The following is a 24,174-nucleotide window of genomic DNA, read 5'->3' on the forward strand; positions in this document are numbered from 1 at the left end:
AAACGAAAAGACTTAGGTTATGATAGAAAAAACAGCATTCTCATGGTAGAGAAAAGGGACAGCTGTCAGGATTCGGACTCAAATGTGGACTTAGGGATGGCAAGATACTGGAATTACTTCAAGATTCACTAGCAAGAAGGAAGTGATCTTAAAGTGTATGCAGTTAATTTGTTTGTAATTAACTGTAGGCTTATACAATATACAAAAGTAAAAAAAAATAATATGAATGCCAGACATGAAAAGGTATTGCAAAATACTCTGTAAACTCACACAATCTATTTTCTGTACCACAACGTACAGTTATTGCCCTCTTATTTACATTTTTATTGTTGCTAGCCTTAGAAGCAAACCTTCAGGTTCAGTTGTTCAAAATCAAGCTTGCTTGTGTGTTATTTAATATTGAATGCAAGTAAGTGTATTATTTGGTATTAAGTGTTATCACAGGGGAAATGCCACACAACATTATGTAATTAACAGTGGTTTTGTGTGATCTGCTGACACAGAATATATTGTCTTTGTGTAGTTTGTAATAAGACTACTGCTGTTGGAGGGCTGGCTGTACTGAAAAATATATATACAATTCAGCTTTGTAGGTGTGTAGAGGTAGCACTCTTTCCCTTTGTTGTAGGTCAGATATTTCATTGTACTTCAGATTTTATGTTGTGAAAGTAGGTCACTAATAATTACTTGTGTGCATGCACAAAAGCAGGCCCATGTTCATTATATATCACTAAATCATCAAGTTACCCCCCCCCCCAAAAAAAAGTAGGAATTGAGAGGCTGAACCCCTCCAAAGTAACACACATTTAAAAAAATAGACACATTTGTGTTGGGAAGTGAGAAGTGTGTGCATCATCCTTGGTTAGACAGAAAAGATACAAAGTTGGTCCTGCAGGCCAGCAGGCTGCAGAAGGTCTGTGTGTGTTTGTGTGTGTGTGTGGGGGGGGGGGCATAGAAGTAAAGGTTTTATAGCTCCAAGCCATGCAGTTCTAGAGAATAAAGAAAGTAGCACAGATGAAAAATATTGGCTGTAAGAAGGTATACATAAAAAATAGCATTAGCTGTAAGAATGTGTACAAATCCTATTTTCTGGAGGAGAATGTTGACATTCAAACTAACATAAAAAAATTACTTACTGTGTCTGTCATTTATAACCTTTTTGTATTATTTTATTCTTTTTATTTTGTTTGCTTGCCAACTCTCAGACATCCATTGACTTCACTCACTAACCTATTTGTTCTTCTTTGGGTGAAAACTGGTCACAGAAGGCCTTCATCTACGGCAGTCATCATGATTTTCAGGATATTAGTCTAGACTCCCCTGGCCCTTGACACCCTGGCAGTCATACTGCTCCATACTGATGGCCTGGCATATGCACGTTCCCTACACAAGTACTATCTGCAGCTTGAAGTACTTAGCTTGCTGTGGTGTGCACTTACGCTACCCTCAATAATGTCAAGTGTGACCACCCCCCCCCCCCAAGCTTCGGCTGGGGACTGGGACCTCCATACAAGGATGCATGAACTTACATTGGCCACTTACTGTTACCATCACTGCATATCTCCTCCAGTTTGTGGATCAGTAATCTATCCCAGGTTGGCAAGGTCACAGTCAGGCTTTTTTCCCTCAGTGCCAGTCAGCTTCTATCACAGATAAACTTAATTTTGAATATTTAAAGCCCGCTAATGACACCTGCTCTTAATCATTCAGTCTTCAGTAATACCAGCTTCAGGGTAGTAACCTTACAGCAGATGCAGTGTCCATTTCCTAATTAATATTGGACTGTAGGTTTTGCTTGTATTATTTCTATTTTGGGATGAGATGGAGGAATCATTTTGTTTTTCATACTTCTGATAAGGTGTAGTCTTTGTATAAAGTGTAGTATTTATTTATTTAAAAAAGCCTTTATTAATTTTTTAAACACATTTATTAAATTATCACTTAAGACATAGGCAAACATCCATTAACAGAAGAGAAACCATAGTGATATTTTTTTCCTTTTACATACATTGTATATCACATATCTTTTCTTTGTAACTATCATCAGTCCAACATTACATAAACTGATAAGATATATTCTTGAGTTTAGTTTTGGTACATGAAATGCAACCTTTGTTGCCTAGAACTAACCATTTTGTTTGGTATTTAACTTTTCCAAGCTGTAAAATTTAGTTTAAGCTGGAGGTTGCCAACAGTAAAACATACTTTTGGCTACATTTAGTAAAGAGAAAAAATGTTGGCTGCTGCATCAGCACTACTGTTCATTCCATGTAGCCAGCAGAGTCCAGGCCGTTGTTTAACTTTCTCCATTTCCTTGTCTTGATCTGCCACACATAAGGAGTCTAATTGCCGTTTCCTGATGTTGCCATTCAGTACACTGATTACAGCTGGAAGATGTTTGCTTTGGGCTCTGATTACCCCTTACCCTCTGCATTCTACATTTCTCATTATTAAAAAAAAAAACAAAAAACAGAAATAGTTGCCAGCACTTCGACACTAAAGAGGATTTTTGGCATCCTTTGTCTTGTTCACCTTCTTAAAGGAAGGCAGCATTGTTTTCAGTGAAGCGGAGAGCAGGGAACAAGCATTTAGCACTTGTCAACAATGGTACGAAGCTGGGACGGCTTGGTGTATGAGAACTGATGTGTGGGGGACATCAAAGAGATATGCTTGTTTCAGTTAACATTTTTTTTAGTTGCTAGCAAAAAGGAATAAACACTCTGTAGAAGTCTCTGTTTTCAGTTTTTGGCATTCTGCAGAACAGCTCCATGATGATTTTTTCTTTTGTGTAAAAACAATTGTTAAAGAGACAGAGCCTTTCCTTGCTTTTGTGGTATCCATTGCCTTTCTACATTTTGCTTTTTAGGTAGGTAATCTGCGAACATGCAGCAGTTAACTGCTGATTGCTATTGCAATGACAGGGCACTTGTACAGGGATTATTTTAACTGAAGAATGCACCTTTTCAATCCGTGTGCAGAAATGCTGCAGAGGGGAACACCACAGAGGAAAACTGTTTATCGTATCTCCTTGACTTTGGTGAAGAAGGAGCCGTTGTCGGAGGGCAGCAGTGATGGTTCCAGGGTGGAGGTACCCAAATGTCATGGTTCTCAGCCAGAGAGGTTAAACTTGTCGAGAACATGTTTAATGGAATGTAGAGAGGATGTAGAAGAGGAGGACGAGGAGTTTGCAGTTCCTGCTGGTTTCAGGAGCTACCGAACATTTAGTACAGGACACCTTGATCTGGGCAGGTTAAAAATCTCTAGGACAATACACAATTTCCCCAAAGACCTCACATTTGGATTGAAAGGAATGGGAGCTGAGGACGAAGGTGGATATAAACCAAGAAAGAAGGATGGATCTTCAGGGAGACCTGCCAGTATGATGGCTTCTGTTAGCGTTGATTTAGAAAACAAAAGAAACATTTCAAACTGTACGAGATCCCCCGTGTTTGAAGCTAGTCAAGGGGATCCATTTGTTGGCAGTGGTGTGCATAAGACAAGTATGCAAGAAGAAAGTGAGAGATTTGCTCATGTGGGAAGTGATGAAGAAGAGTCTTGCACAACCTGCAGTTTAAATGATATTTCGCTGTTCAACACAGCCAGTGATCTGGCAGATGATCACAAATCACAAGACACAGAAAAATGGACCCAAGTGCCCAGTTTTAAACAGGAGGCATCAGCAAGTGTATGTCATTGGCAAAGTGAAGAGACTTGTTTTCAGCCATGTGATGTTTTGGGATCCAGTATTGTGGATAAAGATGGTTCTAAACAGGTAATGCCTGTCTCTTCCACAGAAAAGAGACATCCCAGCTTGATGCGGAGAAGTTTTAGCTTCAGGCAGTGGAATGGAGAGCTGATGAAGCTTCGAGCTTTGACCAAGGAGAAGTTACACAGCAGTTCCAGTTGTCTTACTCAGGTGAATAACAGGAGTGAGCTGAAAGACCAGATTGCACCTGCTCAATTTTCTGACACATTCAGCACTGAGAAAAGGAATACACTGGATGTTGGTGAAGTCCTTAAAAAAACAGATTCCTTGTCGGATCTACAGCGTTGGGAACGAAGTAAGGGTAAAAACAGAACTTTGGATAACAGTGATATTCACAAACTTTCAGAAAACGTGGAAAAAGGAAAAGATAATTTTTTTCGTGGTGGTTTTCGATCTAGTGGGCATGAGCACAAATTGATGAGATTTTTCAGTGGAATATTTTCTAAGAAGGATATCGGTTCACTTGTTTTTACAAGTCCAGGTGAGAAATCTCCAAGGAATAGCTTGTCTCGATCTAGGGGATACTTTAGCAGTCAGCTGAAGACATCAGAACATATGCAGTCAAGCAGTGAAAGCGTCAGTGGATCACCCCTCAGGAGTAAGTTGATTTCACTTTTTCTTTTTAATAGCCTGCTTTTTCAGTTATGGAACAACATGGCCATAGTGATAAAAATAAATATTTCCATAAAATACATTCATGTTCAGTACTGTTTGACCACTATTATCAAGATGTGCTGCACTGTTTCATTTCATTTGCATCACTCCCCACCCATCTTCATTGCAGAAAACATTACATGTGTATGTTTCATAAACTTTGACTTGCTTCCCTGTATCTTCCTCCACAATGGTTAATTTATGAGGTCATTGATTTCCTGAATCAGTGAAGGCAGATACTATAACACAGGTTTAATGCTTGTCAATGTGAGATTAGGACTTTGTTTCCCACAAATGGTGGTATATCACTGTCTGTTGATTTCCGGGTGCCCTCATGATGGAGCATTAAGTATTTGGAATGATCATACTATGGGTTTGAATGGATTGGCTGGTGAGGAACAGTCTGTGGTATTAATGTTACATAACATGCACAGGAACATCTTTTTATAAACCTAAAAATTGCAGTCTTTCTTTAGCTAAGTAACAGTTATATTCCTGTTTGTTCTCTCTGTTGTGCCAGAGTATATGTTGCTGGTAAAATGTTATAGGGTTCTGATCTTGTATTTTATTTTCTTGAAATCACAAGTGCATTGTGCTCTTAACCTCAGCATTGCGTGAGGCTTCTTCTATAATTATATTGCTTTCCCCTAACAGAGTATTTCTGTGTTTGTCATATGTCACTCTCCTATATGCTTAAGCCAAAGCAGTGATTTTGTGGTAATCGTGAAGATGAACTTCCAGTGTTGTACACTGTAATAAAATGCCTTTAATGCTTTCAGAGTGGAACCATCAAAGTCCTAACTTCCCACCTCCATCTGTGCTTTATTAACTACTGATAGACATGCGTCTGTATTGACAAATATATATATTTTTGTGTCATTACATTTTATTACTCTAAGGCTTACACCTATTAAACCATCTGGGTTACTATTTACTTTTCCTTTTCTTGCTTTTTTTCTTGTAATCCACATTGTTTTTTTTTTTCCTAGTTTCTTTAGTGAAAGTTCGTAACTGAAATTCAGTATTTTCCATAGACTGGAACATTACAAGCCCTGCAGGTATTTTATTTTCTAATTCCTTTTTTCCATTTGCACCTGCCAGGATCACCCCCCACACACACACACACACACACACACACAACCATGTACAAGAGGTCATGAGAATCATTCATTCCACCTAGGAAAACACCCTCTCAGAGATGCCCTCAAAGAGGTAAGTATTGACCACAGGGGCCCTGTAGTCAAGGTTACCACAGAGATTGTTCATTTGCCCTTCACCTGAGTCTTCCTTTTGTAGGCCCACAGGTCCTGATGTTCTGCTTTTCAAGTGGAGACAGTTATTTAAATTATGAACCCCCCCCCCCCAGCATGGGACTCCATTATTTAAAGAAAGACTGTAATTATCCCCAGATAGAGGATTTTACCAGAAGCTGCATCTCTCTAAGGCTCATAATTAGTGATGGAGTTTGTACTTTAAAGGCTTAACCCCTCCCCCTGTTGGCTGGTATATGCACTTGCATCACTGTGATGGCTTGCCACACCTTCCCCCCTGATGCTTGCATGTTTCTGCACTTATGCCATGGAAGACGTGCCACAAACTGCTTGGAAGCAACAGCCTCATTTTACCAATCTGTTTCACTACTTGTCACTACTCCTGCTAACCCTTTGCTGCACTCTGAATTTGATTGTTGGTTCCCTTCCAGTACGCTCCCCAGTTTACAACATGATGAGGCCTTACCAGTGCCCTGTAGAAGGGTAACATTGCATGTGTATAATCTAAATCCTTTGCTTTGACTGGGTGTGTGAACGCTCCTTTCAGCATATAAACAAAACTTTTTTTGAGTGATGCAACCCCCCCCCCGCACCCTCCATTTGGGGGTTAGACCTCCTGCACCCCTCCAACACATTTATTATCAATGCAGAGTTGCACAACAGTGATGAAAAGTACAAAAGATCATCTTTGCTGAATATTTCCATCGTTGCATTGGCCTTCAGACAATTTCCCATTGCCAGCTATGTATGTTGCAAGCCTTCTTAGACCACACTGGAGGTTGGCTTCCCAGTCATTAACCTACACTTATATCTTCTTATTACTTAAGCTTATTTTCTTGCCTCTTGTGATGTCCACCTGTTTTCGATAACTGCACCCCATAGCACCGCATTTGTCACTGACTTCTCATTGGACATTGCTCCTTAACGTCTGCTTCATACCACCTAGCATTTGACTTAACTCCTTATCCCCTTAACTGCAAGTTCCTGCTTCCTGTCAGCTGTTTCTATTTTTATTTATTTATTTTTTTATCATAGATGCTAGGTTTATGAGCTTGAGGGGCTATGGGCCCCGGTAATAAACTGAGGAGAGCCCTTATTTAAAAAAAAAAATCCTGTCTGATTTAATTTCCACTGTGTTTAAAATATCTCTTGCTTTTGTTTGCCTTGCCACTGTGTTATGCAACTCACAGATACAGCTTCTCAGAATGTACAATTGTGAGGTTTTGTTTGCACAGAGAGAGAGAGAGTGCAATTTGTGTTTTAAGCAGATAGATTTGTACAGGTTTTGGCAGTTTACACTGTTCTTAGTAATTCATATTGTATGCTTTCCGCCTGTATTAGGATGCTGCCTACCCTCCTGTAGTACCAGCAGTCTTATTCGGTCACTGCAGCAGATACGCAGGCAGGGATTGATCACAAGCTTGTGCGACTGCAGAGCTGGAGACAGCTGGAGGGAAAGCTTCAAAAAATTAAGTCAGACTCATCAGTTGTGTACACATCTGTGGCAGAAAAGCATGTCAATTGGATGCAGCCTGGGACTGTGTTAATCGGTTACAGAAATTGCAACACTTAAACGTTTAAAACTAGGATAGTTAATTAATGTAAAATATTTCTTCTTTCTTTTCTTTTTTTTTTGTGAATGAGTTTCCTTTGTGGCAAGAACAGACTAACAGTTTTGAACTCTATAGTATAAGAAATTAAAGTGCACCATTTGCAGTCATTACGACTAAAGCTGTTTTTTTTTTCCCCATGATTTCCACAGTGCAGGGGAGTATATCATTTAAAGCAGTGTTTCATTGTACTTGTTAAGTGAGTACATGAAGGAGCATAAGTGAGTACATGAAGGAGCAGCTGTGCCTACGCTGAAGTTCGCGATTTAAATAATTTTTTTTCATTGTTTTGGCAGTGACACACCCTATTGCGCAGGGTGGATAGTGCTGGTGATGTGGTCAAAGGGACAGCAAGAGTGTAGAGGAGTTTATTGCAGAAACATGGTAGGCATACCTCTCAGGAATTTTGGACAAAGCCAGAAATAATTAGGGTTGGGGTGAGGAGGCAGAGGCCCAAAATCAGAGGCAATCTTTAAACGTTAGTCCAGTTCACTTAAAAAGTTAATAGAGTAGCAGGTTTTACATCAGCATGTATTTTCTGTAGAATAAGAAGTATGAAACTCTGGCATTGTAACCTGGCTTTATTCCTCATTAATTTAGCAGAAAATAAAAAAAATTAAATGACAGGGCAAAAATATAAGGTAAAATCGGGAACAGTAAGAGGTATTGGGAGTAGGTTATTGAGAATTTATTTCTTGAAATGCATTCTTTTTACAATGTGCAGTGAATCGTTGCTTTATTTCGAAATGGGAGAAGGGTGATTTGACACCAAAATGTATTTCATCAGCATCCATCAAATCATGGTGATGCAATAAAAATTTTAGGAGTTTAGACAGGTCTTAAGATGTATCTATTATAATCTTATGTAATTGTGACTGTATTAATGACTTGATGAAAGTAATTCCTAAGATGTGAATATAGATGCTGAAGTTGATATTATTTCTTTGATGGCAGATTTATAGAAAAACAAGTACACTGGGGATATTCAGAAATGAATAGTGCTGTGCAGAGCTCCTTAATGGGGATTAAGTGTCTTTGTAAATGCTTCTACCTTCACGTACTGTGGCCAGATATGCCTCTAAATGAAAGGATTTGTACTTTTAGCTGTTAAAACGCTTATTTTAGAGCCATACCTATACACGATTGTTTAAGGATACCTTCACAGCATGGCATTTTCTGTATACTCATTATGTTTTACTCCTTCCTATAGCCTTGTTTCTCATGATATGGTGAGTTCTGTATGGGAATTGAAAGATTCCATTTAGATGTTTTGTTTGGTACTGAATTCCCTCCCCCGTCTTGACTCGCATCTGTAGTGTTCCCATTAGCATGACACCTGCTCAGTGAAGGTGATGTCACAGCTTGCCAAAGAAGATCCCTGTTGTTTACAGGTAGAATCATAATGAACAGTGTCTTAAGAGGAGGCATGCAGTGTTAATGGAGAAAAGACATAAAAGAGATATGGTGGTGGGTGTCTGCTATTTTGGCTTACGCAGCACTGCCAAAACTCAGGATGAAAGTTTGACTCTGTGACACAGAGGGATGAAGCCCTGACTGTGATCCAAATGTCCCAGGATTGACTTGTGACCCTGGAGCTGGTTTGGTCAGCAAAGGAGGTGATGGAAATGAGCGACTAACACTGTTTTGGGGGAGTAAAGCAGCTAGGGCAGTCGCTGCCCTGACACGCATCTAAGGCTGGGTTTACTGCAGGAGTGCCATCAGCAGTTTGACCATGATGGGCACATACATGTTAATCTGCGCACACTGTACCTGGACTTCAGTATTGTGCGCTAACATCATCAGCTGACAAAGGGATAGCGGGGTTATATAGGGCTTATAGATCACAAGAACAGAGGAAAGTTGGACTTTGAAATGCTCAGACAACAGGCTGTTTCATTCTACTTACAGAAGAATCCATTTGAATAAATTAGAAAAGTTAAGTATATTTTGTTTTAAAACATGAAGAAAACATCTCCTGCATACATAGCTTAGGATGTCATGTCATCAGATGTGCATTTTGATGACACGATTGTAGAGGTAAAGGACTTATCAGTGTAAATGTGGAATTGTTGCAAATCTGGAGTTAACCTACAGTACTTTAGTCCATTCCATGAGTATATTAATCTGCAGTAGGAATACTTTCTTACAGATTAGAAATTTCTTGTGACAAACTGATAATGGTTACATTTGTATCTCATAGACACAGGGTACCAAGTTTGATTCTTACCCTGGGAAGCATGGCTAGACTTAAAAAGGCCCCCTGAGGTCGTTAACCTAGTTGAACGTATCAGAAAGCAGCTCTGGCCTGGAACTCGAGCTGCATCCAGTTAGAATTCAGGAAAATTCAGAGTTAAAGGTGTTAGAAACTTTTGGAGAACAAATATGATGGCAAGTAATCTTTGCTACCTACTTTCAGCTGGGAGGCATACCTCTCAACTTTCTTACCCAAGAGTCTGTGACAAAGTGAAAAATAACAGAGGGACAAATTTTAGATATTAGTCTGATTCACTTAAAATGTTAATTGAACAGGTTTTATATCAGTGTGCATTTTTGGGCAAGTAAGAAGTTTAAAATTCTGCCTGGTGTTATTGAATAACTGCAAACCTCAGTGATTTATCAGAAAAATCAAACATTTTATAAGGGACATGGCAAAAATATGAGGCAAAAATCAAAGACATTCTGAAAAATAAATAACAGCTGGGAGGTGTAGTGTGATAGCATCAACTGTATATTTAATAAAAAAAAAATCCTTGGAATCCCTTTCTTTGGTATTCATACAGTAGGACTTTTGGACACTAGGATGACCAAGGCGTAAGACTTCTGGCCCCACAATTGCACCAACACACTAATGGCCATGTGTTCAACTCAGACACATACCCACACCAGTAAGGGTTATAGATTAGTAAGTAAAGCTGGCAAAATTCAAAACTTGCTTTTTAATTATAAAATACAGTTTTGTATACACAAAGGGTACAGTTGCAGACTAATGCCATTGCACTTCCGGTTAAGGTGAAAGCAATGCAACGCCACTTTTTCTTTCACACCTTTGCAGATGATCTTTAAAGAAAACTCCTATAAAAAGCAAAGCAATTCTAGAGGAAATAACTGATCTGATGTTGTCAATTTTCGTTCATTCCTCAACAGTTGGGTTCAGATCCAATCCCCGGATCCAACTCAAACACTACTTTAGCTCGTTGCCACTAGGAAGCTCTTGTGCTCCTCCCTTACTCGTAATGCTCCATCTCCTAACATCTCAGATCTTGTTTGCCACTTCTGCTTTTGGATGTGGTTGCTTTGAGATTTCGAGCTTGTGGTTTTGTAGAGAAGACTGAGTGTTCCATATACAAGGCGTTCAATCCGCGAGCAATCACTGATAGAAAAAATAAGCGTACTTGAAGGCGCTACTACCCCTCTTCTTTTTCAGAGTCTCTACAATGTGTGCTGCTAATCTCTTAGAAATGCATTAAAATGTTTAAAAATGTATAAAAATTTGTGTACTCTGTTTATTAATGTGTATATCATCGTTGTAAAGTAACGTCTTAGAAATGTATTGAATTGTTTACAAATGTATAAAAACTTGTATACTCTGTTTTATTATTGTAAATATCATCTTTGTAAAAATAACATTTTTATAACTGGAGCTTTTCTCCCAGGGCCACCACTGAAAATGAGTTTTTGACCCAGTGGACTTTCCGGGTCAACAGATGTCAATAAATAATAATAAATATGTTTATGGGGCTCTTCTCCCCCAAGCAAAAGCTTATGGAGTCTTCTGTCAAGCCTTAACCCCCTCGTCGGATCCTACCACAGAACCACCAAGGAAAAAAACACAAAAGTTCGATCCGACGACTGCTTCTACCCAGCCGGTGTCAAAGTCAAACTCGGCTTCTTCGGATCCAAGACTCTTGGATCTGAAGCCTTCACCAAAGACATGATATTCTCCTTCCATTGACCCAGTACCCTCTCACGGACCTTCCACATTCCTCGAATCCCACCAGCACTCCAGATCTCCATCAGTGGCATCTTCTCATTCTTTCAGATGTCTGACCTAGGCTGATGTGGACAGAATGATGATGAAGTTTCTGTCAGCATAGATACAGATGGGAGGTCTCCCAGCTCCTACCTCTTCAGGTCAGGAAGTCTTGGTTTGCGCTATACCCCCTATCTTAGCTCCTTCTCCAATCCAACCCAACCCATCATTTCAGAGCCTTTGGATCTGAGTCTCCCAGTGCCATCTGTATCAGATCCAATCATCATAGTATTTTCATCTGTGAGACTTTCTCTTAGTGCACTGGCGCTGACAATTTTGGATCCGGATGACTGTTGGAGCCAAGGTGCTCCTGTCGGATCCGAGGAGCTAGAGTCAACTCTGAAGCTGTCAAAGCCATCTCTGTCCCTCTGTGCCTTGGCATTGGATATCTCAGCTCTTACCTTTGCCTGAGGTGGATTGCCTTTGGGGCAGGGAGAGCCAATGGGGAGGAACTGTGGCTTCTTCTCTCCATCGGCTTCTTTTTCCCAGGATCATTCTGCCTTTGTGGTGGTGGAGAGTGTGTTTTCTACTTTTGCAGGACAGATGCCCCCCCCCCCCAGGATCTTCCCTCTGCACCCCGTATGTGTCTGTGCCTTGAGCCCCATCATTCCCAGCAGGGTATTACTATTTCTTCCAATACTTGTCCGGAGCATTCCACCGAGGAAGTGCAAGAGGAGGCACATAGACTCCCCTCAGGAGTCCATCACCAAAGATAATGATTTCGATGAAGGGGAAGGGTCCCCAAGATCACCACCTGAAGACGTCTCATTCAGAATCATCCTTGAGATCCTTAAGCAATGGGTTGTTAATCTACCAGTAAACCTTCTCCGGAGGAATCGGTATTTCTGGAGGCTTCTGGGTCTGGCCCATCTACCTCTTTGGTGACTCCACCCACTGACAAACTCATTGACTTATTCTCTAGGCAGGTGTGGAAGAAACCAGACACTGTTGAGCCAGTCCCCAAAAGACCAGATTGGATTCTGGCACAACCTGCAGGACATGAATTTTGGAGCAAGGGATTACCTGTATATGCCATAGTCATGGCGGCGGCCACTAAAAAAGAATTCACGGATTAGAGTTGTACTGTCTATCCCCCTAAAAGGGAGTCAAGGGAGTTGGACAGATTTAAGAAGCATGTGTATGTTTCAGTGACCTTTGCTGTCAGATCACTGAACTACCTGGCACACTTTATAAGACTACAAAGGGATCTGATAAAGGAACTTTCAAATCCCATTCTGGGACCAGTAGTGCTGCGACTCAGGCTTTTATGGTCTTGCAGTTGGCTACCATTCAATCGATTTCTAACTTGTCCATGAGGCTTATCTCGCATGCGTCTGAAGGTACCTGAGGGGCATTGGGTTCAGGCACTTCCATTAGGAGGTATGCCTTCATGTAGTTGTATGAATATGCAGAGCCCAAGTCTCTTTTGACGGAAGCAATTTGTTCAGCCCAAAGGTAAAGGGCACATTCTACAAGTGTGAACAAGAAGGAAAGACCCTCTCTGCATTAGGAATATGTTTTTCGACCCCTGAAAGGACCTTTTCAAGGAATCAGTGAGGAGGCCAAAAAATGTGGTTCAAGAAGTCCCTGGGTCCTTTCCAAGATCCACACGAAATAGCTCCCCTAGAGCTAGAGGGGGGAACTTGAATGGGAGACAACCACTCACATAGCAGAGGAGGCCTACAAGAACATGGATCTAAGAATTTCTTCTCTGATGGACCCTACCAGCACTCCTGAAAGGAGGCCCAGTTGTCTCTCTCTGGAGGCAATTCGGGGTCATGTATCCCTGCAGCAGAGAGCCTGGCTAAACCTTACAAAAGGTACATGGGTGCAGAAGATTATTTCTAGAGGTTATTTAATTCCATATTCCACACCACCTTCACCAGTTTGCAAAATTCTCAATGTTCCACCCAGTCAGAAGAAAGCAGCAGCATTGAAATTCAAAGGCTGCTAGAAAAAAATAGTCATCCAACAGGTCCCACCAGACCAGATTGAATCCGGAAGTTACTCGAGATTCTTTTTAGTGCCAAAGAAAACAGGGGATTGGAGAGAGATTTTGGATCTCAGCAGTCTGAACAAATCAGTTCAGCACACCAAGTTTTGGATGGCCATGTTTCAGTCCATTATGCCGTTTTTGTGCAGGGACGACTGGATGTGCTCGATAGACGTTTAGGATGTGTTCTATCACATAAAAATGAACAGACAGTCCAGAAGGTACCTACACTACAGGCTGGGAGCCGGTCATTACCAGTTCAGAGTGCTGCCCTTTGGCCTCACCACAGCCCCCAAGGTGTTCACCAAATGCATGGTAGTAGTAGCGGCTCAGTTGAGACTGCAGGGATTCTGGGTGTTTCCATACTTGGACGTCTGGCTCATTAGTTCCCGACCAGGCATCTACTGATAAGAGCATGAGACCAAGTACTTCAGACTTGCTCCCATCTGGGCATCACAGTAAATCACAGAACCATCTCAGACAGTGGAGTTCGTAGGAGCAGTTTTCAATACAGTGTTGATGACAGCTTTGCTTCCTCTGTCAAGAGTACAGACTGTCAGATTCCAGGTCAGAAAAATAATTCACAATTCCACAATCTCAGCCCGATTGATCCTATAAGGCTTGGGATCAGTGTTGGTGGCTATAGTTCTAGTTCCCCTAGCAAGATTTCACATGGGAATTCTTCAATGGATGTTAACAACGCAATGGTCTTTTCTTTATCAGCACATGTCCACCCAAGTAAGAATTACCCAAGCATGCAAAAGATGCCTTTGATGGTGGATTCGATCAGATCAGGCACTGCAAGGCCATCCCTTCATTCTCCCTCAGCCCATTGCCTTAGTGACCAGGAACGTTGCCCAAATTGGGTGGGGGGCACATCCTGAGGAAAACAGTCCAAGGCATGTGGTCCCCCGAAGAGGCCAGCATGCTTATCAATGTCCTGGAAATGAGAGTGGTGCTTTTAGCATTGCAGAGCTTCCAGGACTCTTTCCCTTTCAGGACAGCTGTGATTCAGACAGACAGTATGTCAGTGGGTCTGGTACATCAGCAAACAAGGAGGAACCAGGTCTTGCCCCTTGTGTTGTTGAGAAGCTCTAAGAGTGTGGCAGTGGGTGATCTCATCCAATCAACTTCTGATAGCAGTGCACATTCTGGGGAAGCCCAACATGATAGCAGATAAATTGAGCAAGTCCATTGTACTATCTCACAAGTGGCTCTCAACATGGAAGTGGCAGAAATTAATTTTTACCGATGGGGCCAGCTTTGCTACACAATTGCCCCCCCAGGTCTCCTTTGTGAATATCCACCAACCGTCTTGATCCCCAAATTTCTACAGAAAGCTTTCTGGTTAAAGAGCAGTGTCATCCTTGTTGTAGCTTACTGGCCACGAAAGATTTGGTTCCCCTTTCTTTGGCCTCATCTAGTCTACCCACCTTGGAATCTGGATCCAATTCCAGACCTCTTGTCTCATGTGACTGTTATGATTCACCTGGTTATCGCAAACCTAAAGCAGACAGCCTGATTTCTGCACTTCCGTTAATAGCCAGACAAGAAAAACTGTCTTCCCCTGTCATATACTTTTGTCTTCTCACAAAGCCTCCACAAGAAAACTTTACAGAAGTAAGTGGAAAAGATTTGATTTTTGGGCACATCAGAAACAAACTGAACCCTTTTCAGCTCCTGTATGTAGTGTCCTTGAATTTATGGCTACAGTTTTCACTGAAGGAGCTAGCTCCCCAACTAAGTTCAACTAGCGGCCACTTAGGAATTGAAAACTCCACTCTGGCTTCATCAAAACTTTGCAAGGCTTTTTTGAAAGGTACTCTTCTTTTGAATCCTCCTTATTAGGACCCATCTCCTCCATGGGACTTAAATTTGGTACTACAGACCTTAATTAATTCCCCTTTTAAGCAAGCAACAAAATGTGATCTAAAGTTTCTGACCTGGAAGACTATATTTTAGTAGCTATCACCTCTGCTAGAAGGACATCAGAACTCCAAGCATTATCTTCTAATCTTCCCTACCTGATTTTTCATAGGGATAGGGTGACATTTCGAACCAGTCCTTCTTTCCTTCCTAAGCCGGTGTCAGATTCCAACATCAACCAATCTATTAATCTGCCAGTTTTTTTTCCAAATTTTATAAACAAAGGTGAATATATGTTACGTTTATTGGATGGTCTTAGACAATTACGTCTGTACTTGCATAGATCAAATGATATCAGAACAACAGATCAGTTATTTCTAAATTGGAAGAGGGATCTTTAAAATCAGTTATTAGACTAATATTCCATCTGCCTATCCTCCTTACTGGTGGTGTGCGTCGAAGTCGCTGTGGTATGTTTTAGAATGACCAGGAAGGTTTTTCTGGTTACCTACACAAGTTTTATTGTAAATAGTAAAATACTACCACTAGGGTAATCTGGTTTAATATCATCCAGCATCAGGAAGTTATGAAGCTCTGACTGCCTAGGAAAGCTTCTGTCTTTAAAGCTTTTTAAATAAGATGTTTCAGTCACAGGTGAGACGCATTTTTTTTTCCATTTATTTTTTGAGAAATGTTTGTAAACCTGTCTTGCCTGCTAAGGCTACTAGGTCTCTGAGTATCTGCATGGGATGACTGAGATAAGTGAAAAATAAAACTGAAACAAGTTTTTCTCTGAATGTTATCATACACCACATGAGCAATGCTATGGTGGCTGGTAACTTCAACACAAGGAAGGGGGCTACAGGAAGCAACTGATTGGGTGGGGCAGTGTTACAGCAGATCAGTGATCTCCACCTGTGTTGAAACAACAGATGCAATCAAACATTTTGTCCGCACACTGCCTCAGTGGACACCTATTCATTGTAGCCACTTTACTGACCCACCTCATATGAATAATTGCGATAAAGAAGGCCAGCAGTTAGGTGAAATGGAGCCCTAGACAAAGGAATCTGTAGGCCCCCCTGTTGTACACGAGTCCCCCCTGCACTTCCCCAGTGCTGCCTCCTTATTTTCCTTTTTGGCTGTCCATATTGATTACTTTTCTTTTTGCTTTTTCACACTTTGTCTTACTTTCTAACTTTTCTTCACTTTTCCTCATGCTTTTAACACACCAACTGGCCAATAGTCTGTCGTAGTATGTCTGGAGGATGTACATGAGTTAAGCCAGGGAGCTGGGAAATCAAGAAATTATAGGATTATAATGCTTTGATGTATATCTTAAGAGTAATTTTTGATTTAATGACCTGAATCAAAAATCATGAGTAATGAAAGAAATTCATCCTTATTTTTTCTCACAGGGAAAAATAAGTTGTCTAAAGCTTAATATTCACATGTAACAAAACAGTAGCCCCCCACAAAACTATGAAAAAATAAATGCAAGGATATATAAATCCTGTCTGCCTTCCTGCCCATCTAAATAGATTTAGTTTTTTTCTGTGCAACCTACTGTGTTAAATTGGAAAAAAGGAAATGCACAAATGGTCAAAAGCTTATATTACCCAGGTGAGGGCATGTGTGAAGAAACCAAAGCACGTGAATAAAACCTACAGAATCCACATACAAGTAATCACAGTCAAAAACTCAGACAGAGAACCAAAGCAGTGTTAGATGGCAACACTACTCAATTACAGCCACTTTATATGACTGTGACTGCATACCTCAGGTGTTTGGTTGCTCAAATAAGTGAATAAATACACAAATAACTAGCACTCAGGACTTAATCTTCTCAGCTCACTGTTGTCAGAGTACAGTGTACAACCTGCTATAACCCTCCCCAAAATCTCTTAACACCATAGCTCAAGAATCAAGTAGAAAGCCGAAAAAATAATAGGGGACATAAGACCAAAATCAGGGAAAATATTGCTTTTAGGTACTTAAAAGTTGCTAGAATAATAAGCTTTACATTAATATGCTTTTGCTGATTGGTCAGTGTTCTAGATGATCAAACTCAAAGCCTAGAGAGGCCTCCAAAGAGTTTGCCACTCGTAAAAACTGGATCATACATACTCTTATCTCTCAACCACTCCTCCAAAGAACTCTTCAACGGTATTCAGTCCACCTTTCTAATTATGTAGGGTAACAAATTCCACCATATTTCATCCCTACTCTGGAAACCTTTTAAATATTGGCTAGAATTATTATTTCTTCTCGCTTGTTTATTTCCACAGGACTTTAATCCCAGTGCAAGCACCATGTGAATCCAGAGGCATACATTTGTAGATGATGATTAAATCTCTTATTAGCCTGTAGTTAGTGGAGAATACTGGCAGTCTCTCCCATCTTTTCTTATAGCTCAGGTCTTTATCATCCTTAATGGACTGCAAAGATAACCACAAGGTATTCTTTAGCTATGTCAAGAATCTAAGTGGCAATGCTCAGATCTGCTCAGAGTTAGTGCAGAATGGCACAAAATACACTGAACCGACCGATATCGCTAACATCCTGGCAGACAGGTTCAGTGCAAACTTCACCCCCTCTCACCCCCAAAAGGGCCCATAACCATACATGAAATCACAGGCACTCAGGTTAAAATAACCCTTTCCAAAGCCAAAAACACAGCATCAGTGGGACTGGAAGGTGTCCCAGGCTGCGTCCTACACAAGCTCAAAGACAGACTAACCACTCACCTAAACACACTGTTCAAACTCAGCCTCTCCACAGGCTACGTACCCATAGAGTGGTGAACAGCAACGGTTATTCCGCTCCACAAAGGTGGAGCCACGACAGACCCCAGGAACTATCGCCCTATAAGCCTGACTAGCTTGGTCTGCAAGGCTATGGAGCGCATCATCATGGAACTCATTAACAGAGACATTGGGAACCTCCAAACACTGGACCCTACCCAGTTCGGCTTTAAGGGCAGATCATGCCTCCTAAACCTGGTGGAATTCTTTGAGACAGTTACCAAGGCTATAGACGAGAGAAAGGTGGTACATAGAGCCTACCTAGACCTAGCAAAGGTCTTCGACACCATTCCCCATTCTGGTATTATAGACAAGCTCACCAGCCTGAACATAAACCCCTACGTCACAAGATGGGTTGCCAACTGGCTCACGCACAAAAACCCACATGGTGAGAGTGGCGGGAGTTAGGTTTGACTCTAAACCTGTTAGAAATGACGTTCCCCAGGGCTCAGTCCTAGGACCCCCTCCTGTTCGGCATATACTTCTCAGAGGTACAGACAAGCACAGGAGGACTATGGTTGACCAAGTTCGCAGAAGACTGCAAACTAGGGGCTATAATTGACTCTCCGGCTAACACAGACATCCTCCAAAAGGATGTCACTGAGACAGATACCTGTTGTCAAAATCATGGTCTCAAGCTAAATGCCAAAAAGTGCATAGTCATCCCCTTTGGAAAAACGAAGTACCCACGAACTACCACATAGGTGGTAGTCCCCTAAATACTGAAGACATAATAAGGGATCTGGGGACCCAAGTAGATAGTAATCTCACCTTTGATAATCACATTGCCAAAGTAGTTAGAAAATCCTTCTACATGGCCCACCTAATCACAAAAGGGTTTGCATCCAGTTCAGAAGAGGTCATTGTACACCTCTACTCATCAAACCCATCATAGAGGACAGTGCCCCATTTGGGATGTACCTTACAAGACACCTGCAACAGCTGGAAAGACCACAGAAGTACCTCACTGATAGGATCACTGGCCTCAAACAGATGCCTTATGCAGCTCAACTGAAGAAACTCCAGCTGTACTCGGTTGCATACCGCCTACTCAGAGGTGATCTCTGCCTGACATACAAGGCCATGTCCAACCCAGAATTGATGGACATGCTCCACCTAAAGAAAACCTTATCCCCTCGAGCCACACGCTCTAGGGATCTAAACCTCACCACAACAAATATAGAATGTGCTGAAGGGATAGATTCCTGTCCCAGAGACTTTCCATGCTTTGGAACAAGATTCCAATCTACATTAGGCAGAGCTCCTCGCTAACACTCTTCAAAAGAAGGCTTGACGGGTGGATGGGAAACAGAAAGTTTACCCCTGGGATCACTTCAGTGGTTCTGCTGGACAGAGGCACAGGGAGGTAATCTAAGGGGGCGACGAAAGCCACCACATTCTGGCTAGGCTTATAAATGCCTTCAGGCAGATAGCCTAGTACCTACCTGTGAACCTATTTGCATTTTGTGTGAAGGCTCTTAGGTCTGAAATTCAAAAGTCTATCATTATTTAGTGACTGCAATCTCCACTGATGCGCCAGGACAACTCACATTCTGTAAACAGAAAAGCAGACCAAAATGTGAGGCAGAATCAGGGATAATTGAAAGCACCTTCACTCTTGAACACTGGTACATGTGTCAACAGCCAGTAAGCAGAAGTTGAAGAAAGCTGTTGTGTGCAGTATTTCTGTAGTGAAAACTGCACTTTTTTATGTCAGAACGAGCAGGAGTAAAAACCTTCAAAAATTAATTCTAAGTCAGGATGCATGAATACTTGTAATTTTATCTGGGCAGCGGTTCTACACTATATTTCTGACATAGTACAGTGTTTGGGAGTGAAGTCAACAGTTGTTGGCTTCTGAACTTAAAATGTCTTTACAGATTTAGGTGACCACCTGCATTTTTTTGTGATAAACTGAGCTACTAAACCACCAGTTCTACCTGTCTATAACTTATTTTCTTTTTAAGGATTTCAACAATTTTAGGACCAGTATTCACATGAGGTGCAAAAGATGCATCCAATCTAATGTGCTAGTAAGGGGAAGTAATATTTGAATGTGCTGTTGAAAACAGGAAGCATTTTTATCTTAATATTTTGCTGATGTATCCAGATAGTTTGCCTTCCCTGCCAGATGTTACTTAACTCTTCTAAACTTGAAATATTGTACTGACTTTGCAGAAATATTAAGAAAAATAATAATACTTCACATGCTAATGTCTGATATGGTCAAGCACTGTGTACTTAGCTGGAAAACCTCTAGTGATCTTAACATGTAGTAATGACGAGACAAAACCATTTCTTTAATTTTAGATATATTTATTGAAACTCTACCAAATACAAAATAGAGTGCTGTGAAAAGATGGAAGCATTTTCTATTTGTATTATTTGCTACAATATAACTTGGTCTGACTTTGCTAAGCAAACATGTTGAGGGTTTCCACCTCACATTCACCCAAGAATGAAGCTGTACACAGCAGCACAGACTCCAGATGGTGCCTTATAGGGGGAAGAGTTGTATTAATTAACCTCTTTGGGCATCAGCTGTGATGCGAGGTATCTTCAAGATAGGAGATATGGATCACAGAATGAATACTGTCTCAGGGCTAGTCACTCAGCTGTGTATCCCTAGGTGATTCAGTCCATGTTGACTAATTTCACCAAAATGGGCATGGATATTTGCTGGTGATAAGTGGGTAGATGACCCAGCCTCCTCTGACCTACACCAGGTACCCATGCTAACTGTGGGTGGTGTGTATGTGCCCACCTTAAAGCCCAGCAGGCCTGGGTCAGTAAGCTACTGGTAGACTGGTGTCCACTTGCTCACCCTAGGTTACTTGAGATATCTCAGTTCAGTGAAAGCTGGATGTAAAACCAGTAGACCAGCCAAACATGAACTAAGAATTACTACATCAATGTAGGCAAACTTGACACGATGCAGCTTGGTAGTAGATCACATGATAGTAAGGAGGAGGATGGACATCCTATGTGTCCAGGAGACAAGATGGAGGGGTAGTGTAGCAAGGTAGCTTGGGATCCAGAATCTGCTACTCAAAAGGACAGACTAGAAATTGTGTGGGAATTGTGGCGAGGGAGAGGCTTTAAAAGACAGTGAGGGATGTCATCAGAATTGGTGACAGACTCATGGCAGTCAGTCTGCAGTGTAAGGATAGGACACTATTCATAATCTCAGCCTATGCCCCACAGCAGAGTTGTGATAGTGAGACAAAGGTGCATCCAGAGAGCAGATGCATGACCTGTTAAATAGCATGACAATAGGAGTTGGTGTTGGCAATGGGTGACCTGAATGCAGACACCGAACAGGATATGAGGACTACCGGGGTTCACATATGTGGGGCAGCAGGAATAAAGAAGAAGAGGCCATTCTAGACCTCTCTCTGGCATACAGCTTGATGGTGGTCAACACATGGCTCAGCAAGAAAAACAGTCACAAGATTGCATCCAAGAGTGGCCTGCTTGCAACTATCGTAGACTTTCACATAGTAAAGACAGACCACTGGGGTAGAATCAGCAATTGCAAAGCCATCCCCAGTAAAACAGCCCACAGCATAAACCACTGGATACCACAGTCAGCTGCAAGCAGTGGTCAGACAGGACTCTGAGGTCAATAGAAGCTATGCTGAGTACCTGGACGTTGACTGGAGAGAAAGCACAGGCATTCATACAATTACTCAGGGCTCTAGCATCTCAGGAAGAAGACAAAATAGATGGAGAGAAGAAGAAGCATGGCAGCACATTAAAACATTGTGTTGGAGGATTATAGAACAGATATGCAGCTGTGAGAGCTATGGAAATGATATGCATAAGGAAAGCTGGTGGTAGAAAGCAGAAGTCAGTCCAGGAAGTCATCAAAAGAAAGGAGGAGCGCAAGAAAAAGTGCAAGGTAGAAGAGACGGACCATGCTAAGAAGGAATACTGGTTGGCTAGGAGTAGAGTTGCAGTAGCAAAGAACAAAGCATCAGAGGTACTCTACCAGCTTCTGGAAAGTGACTCTGTAGATGGCACAAACAAACTCTCTCAGGTTGTAAGACAAAGACAGAAAGATAAAGAAGATAGTTGGATACCTTTCATAAGCGATGCCAGCAACAACCTGCTCACCAGGCCACAAGACATCAAAGGCAATGGAAGGAGCACTTCCAGCAGCTTTTGAATAAAGAAAACAGAAGCTGTACTGCCATATATGCATTCTATAATGAGTCCACCCTAGAATATGTAAGAACAGCACTAAGAAAAATGAAGTCAGGGAAAGCAGCAGGCTCAGATTAGGTCACAGCAGGTACTATCAAGGTATTGGGTGAGACAGGGCAGAAATTTCTCCTGAGGGTACTCATAGCAATATGAAGAGAAAGGCATATCCCAGATGACTGGATAATAAACATAATCGTGCCAGTGTCCATGAACAATGGGGATATCTACAACTGTGGGCAGTACAGTGGTGTGAAACCTAAGTCACACTCCATGAAAGTTCTGGCGAGGTTGATTGGTAAGTGAATACACAGGCTAGTAGAAAGCAAGATGGGAGATGAGCAGTTCGCATTCAGATCAGGATGCTGCACAACTGACCCAATGTTTGCAATGAGATGGTTGGTCAAGAAATTGTTAAAAATGAGGAAAGAGTTCAACTGAGCATTCCTAGACTTGGAGAAAACATATGACAAGGTCCCAAGAAATCTGATTTGGACAGTTATGAGGTGTTTCAAAGTCCCAGAAGCACTGGTAGATTTAGTGCAGGCTGTGTACAAGGACTCAGTGACTCAAGTACAAATTGTGTTTGATCTCGCAGAAGGGTTCCCAGTGGGAGTGCGTTTTTGACAGAGTTCAACTCTGAGTCCTCTGCTGCTAATACTGGTAATGATCTACATTAGCTAACAGGTCAGAGAGGACAGCACAACAGAGTTGCTATATGCAGATAATGTGACATTACAGGCAGACTTGGAGCAAGAACGTCAGCAACTGGGATGAAACTGAGTACAGATAAGACAGCTGTAATGGCAGCAAATGGGAGAAATCAGAAAAAGCTGAGAATTGAGACAGAAGGGGAAGATATTGAAAGAGGTTAACAGCTTCAAGTATCTGGGAGGGGTTGTTGAAGAGAAGGGAAGTCTGAATGAGAACATCAAAGCTAGAATCAGAGGGGCTGTAGCCAACTGACATAGAGTGTCCGTGGTAGTGTGTGACAGAAAAATGCCAACGATGTTGAAAAGTAAGGTGTGTAAGATAGTGGTGCGACCAGTACTACTGTATTATACTAATGTCTGAGCAGTAAAGGCAGAGCAGTTGAGGAAGTTAGAGGTGATAGAGATGAAGAGCTTGAGATGGGTGATAGGATACATAATGTGGAGCAGATGAAGAACTGAGGACATCAGAGCAGAAGCCAAAGTAGCTTCAGTGGCAGAGAAGGTTAAAGAGAATAGATTAGAATGGTTAGGACACATGCAGAAAAGCAGAAGACAATCTTGTGAAGATGATTTGAGACAGACAGGAAGTAAGCAAGAGAAAACAAAGGCATCCAGGAAATAGATGGATGGATTATGTGAGAGAAGACCTGTAACAGTCAGGCATGAGTGTCGGAGGGTTGGATAGTAGCATTGGATCGAGAGAAATGGTGATGGTTAACAGAACATCCCAACCCATCTAAAAAAAATGGGAAAAAAGGAATTGGTGTAAGTGTGTGCATTTCCTGATAACAGGCAGCATCTATATATATGTTATTTAGTAATCACTGCCCAAATTATATTTTTCAAACCATGTAATTCTGTCTGAAAGTAGGTGTATATCCTGTTACTGTATACTTACCTGTGACCTATGCCTAAATGTCATCTAAAGCCACCTGCATATTTCTCAACATGTTGTTACTCATTCCATTTAAAAATTTCTACTAAATGTTACATGTAAGTATTTAATTTTTCTTTTAATGTAATAATTTTCAGGAGGTTTTCTTTGTAGGTCTCCCCCAAAAGGAGTATAATATTCAGTCAGACTTTCTCATTACAAAAAAAAAAAAACTAGTCAAATTGTACACTAACTAGCTAACATTCATTTAGTCACTCAGTCATAAGTACATCAGTCATCTGATTTTCCAAACCGGTTGTTCTTGTGGTCATTGCATTTGTTTGCAAGTTGAGCAGGGTAGATGGCAGACCAGACTACACTTCCTTGTTC

The 24,174-nt window shown here is 41.4% G+C and overlaps 1 protein-coding gene across 1 annotated transcript in view; it reads left to right on the forward strand.

Moving 5' to 3' along the window:
• The first annotated feature begins 2,371 nt into the window (after window positions 1–2,371).
• The window catches only part of LOC122792978 (arf-GAP with GTPase, ANK repeat and PH domain-containing protein 1-like), a 2,685,441-nt gene continuing 2,663,638 nt past the window's right edge, over window positions 2,372–24,174 (forward strand). The window contains exon 1 of the mRNA XM_044060583.1: window positions 2,372–4,364. Coding sequence (XP_043916518.1) covers window positions 2,954–4,364 — 1,411 coding nt within the window. The 5' untranslated portion in view covers window positions 2,372–2,953. The remainder of the gene's footprint in view (window positions 4,365–24,174) is intronic.

This window comes from Protopterus annectens, chromosome 2.part0, assembly GCF_019279795.1.
Source record: "Protopterus annectens isolate FY-2018-M chromosome 2.part0, PAN1.0, whole genome shotgun sequence".
NCBI lineage: Eukaryota > Metazoa > Chordata > Ceratodontiformes > Protopteridae > Protopterus > Protopterus annectens.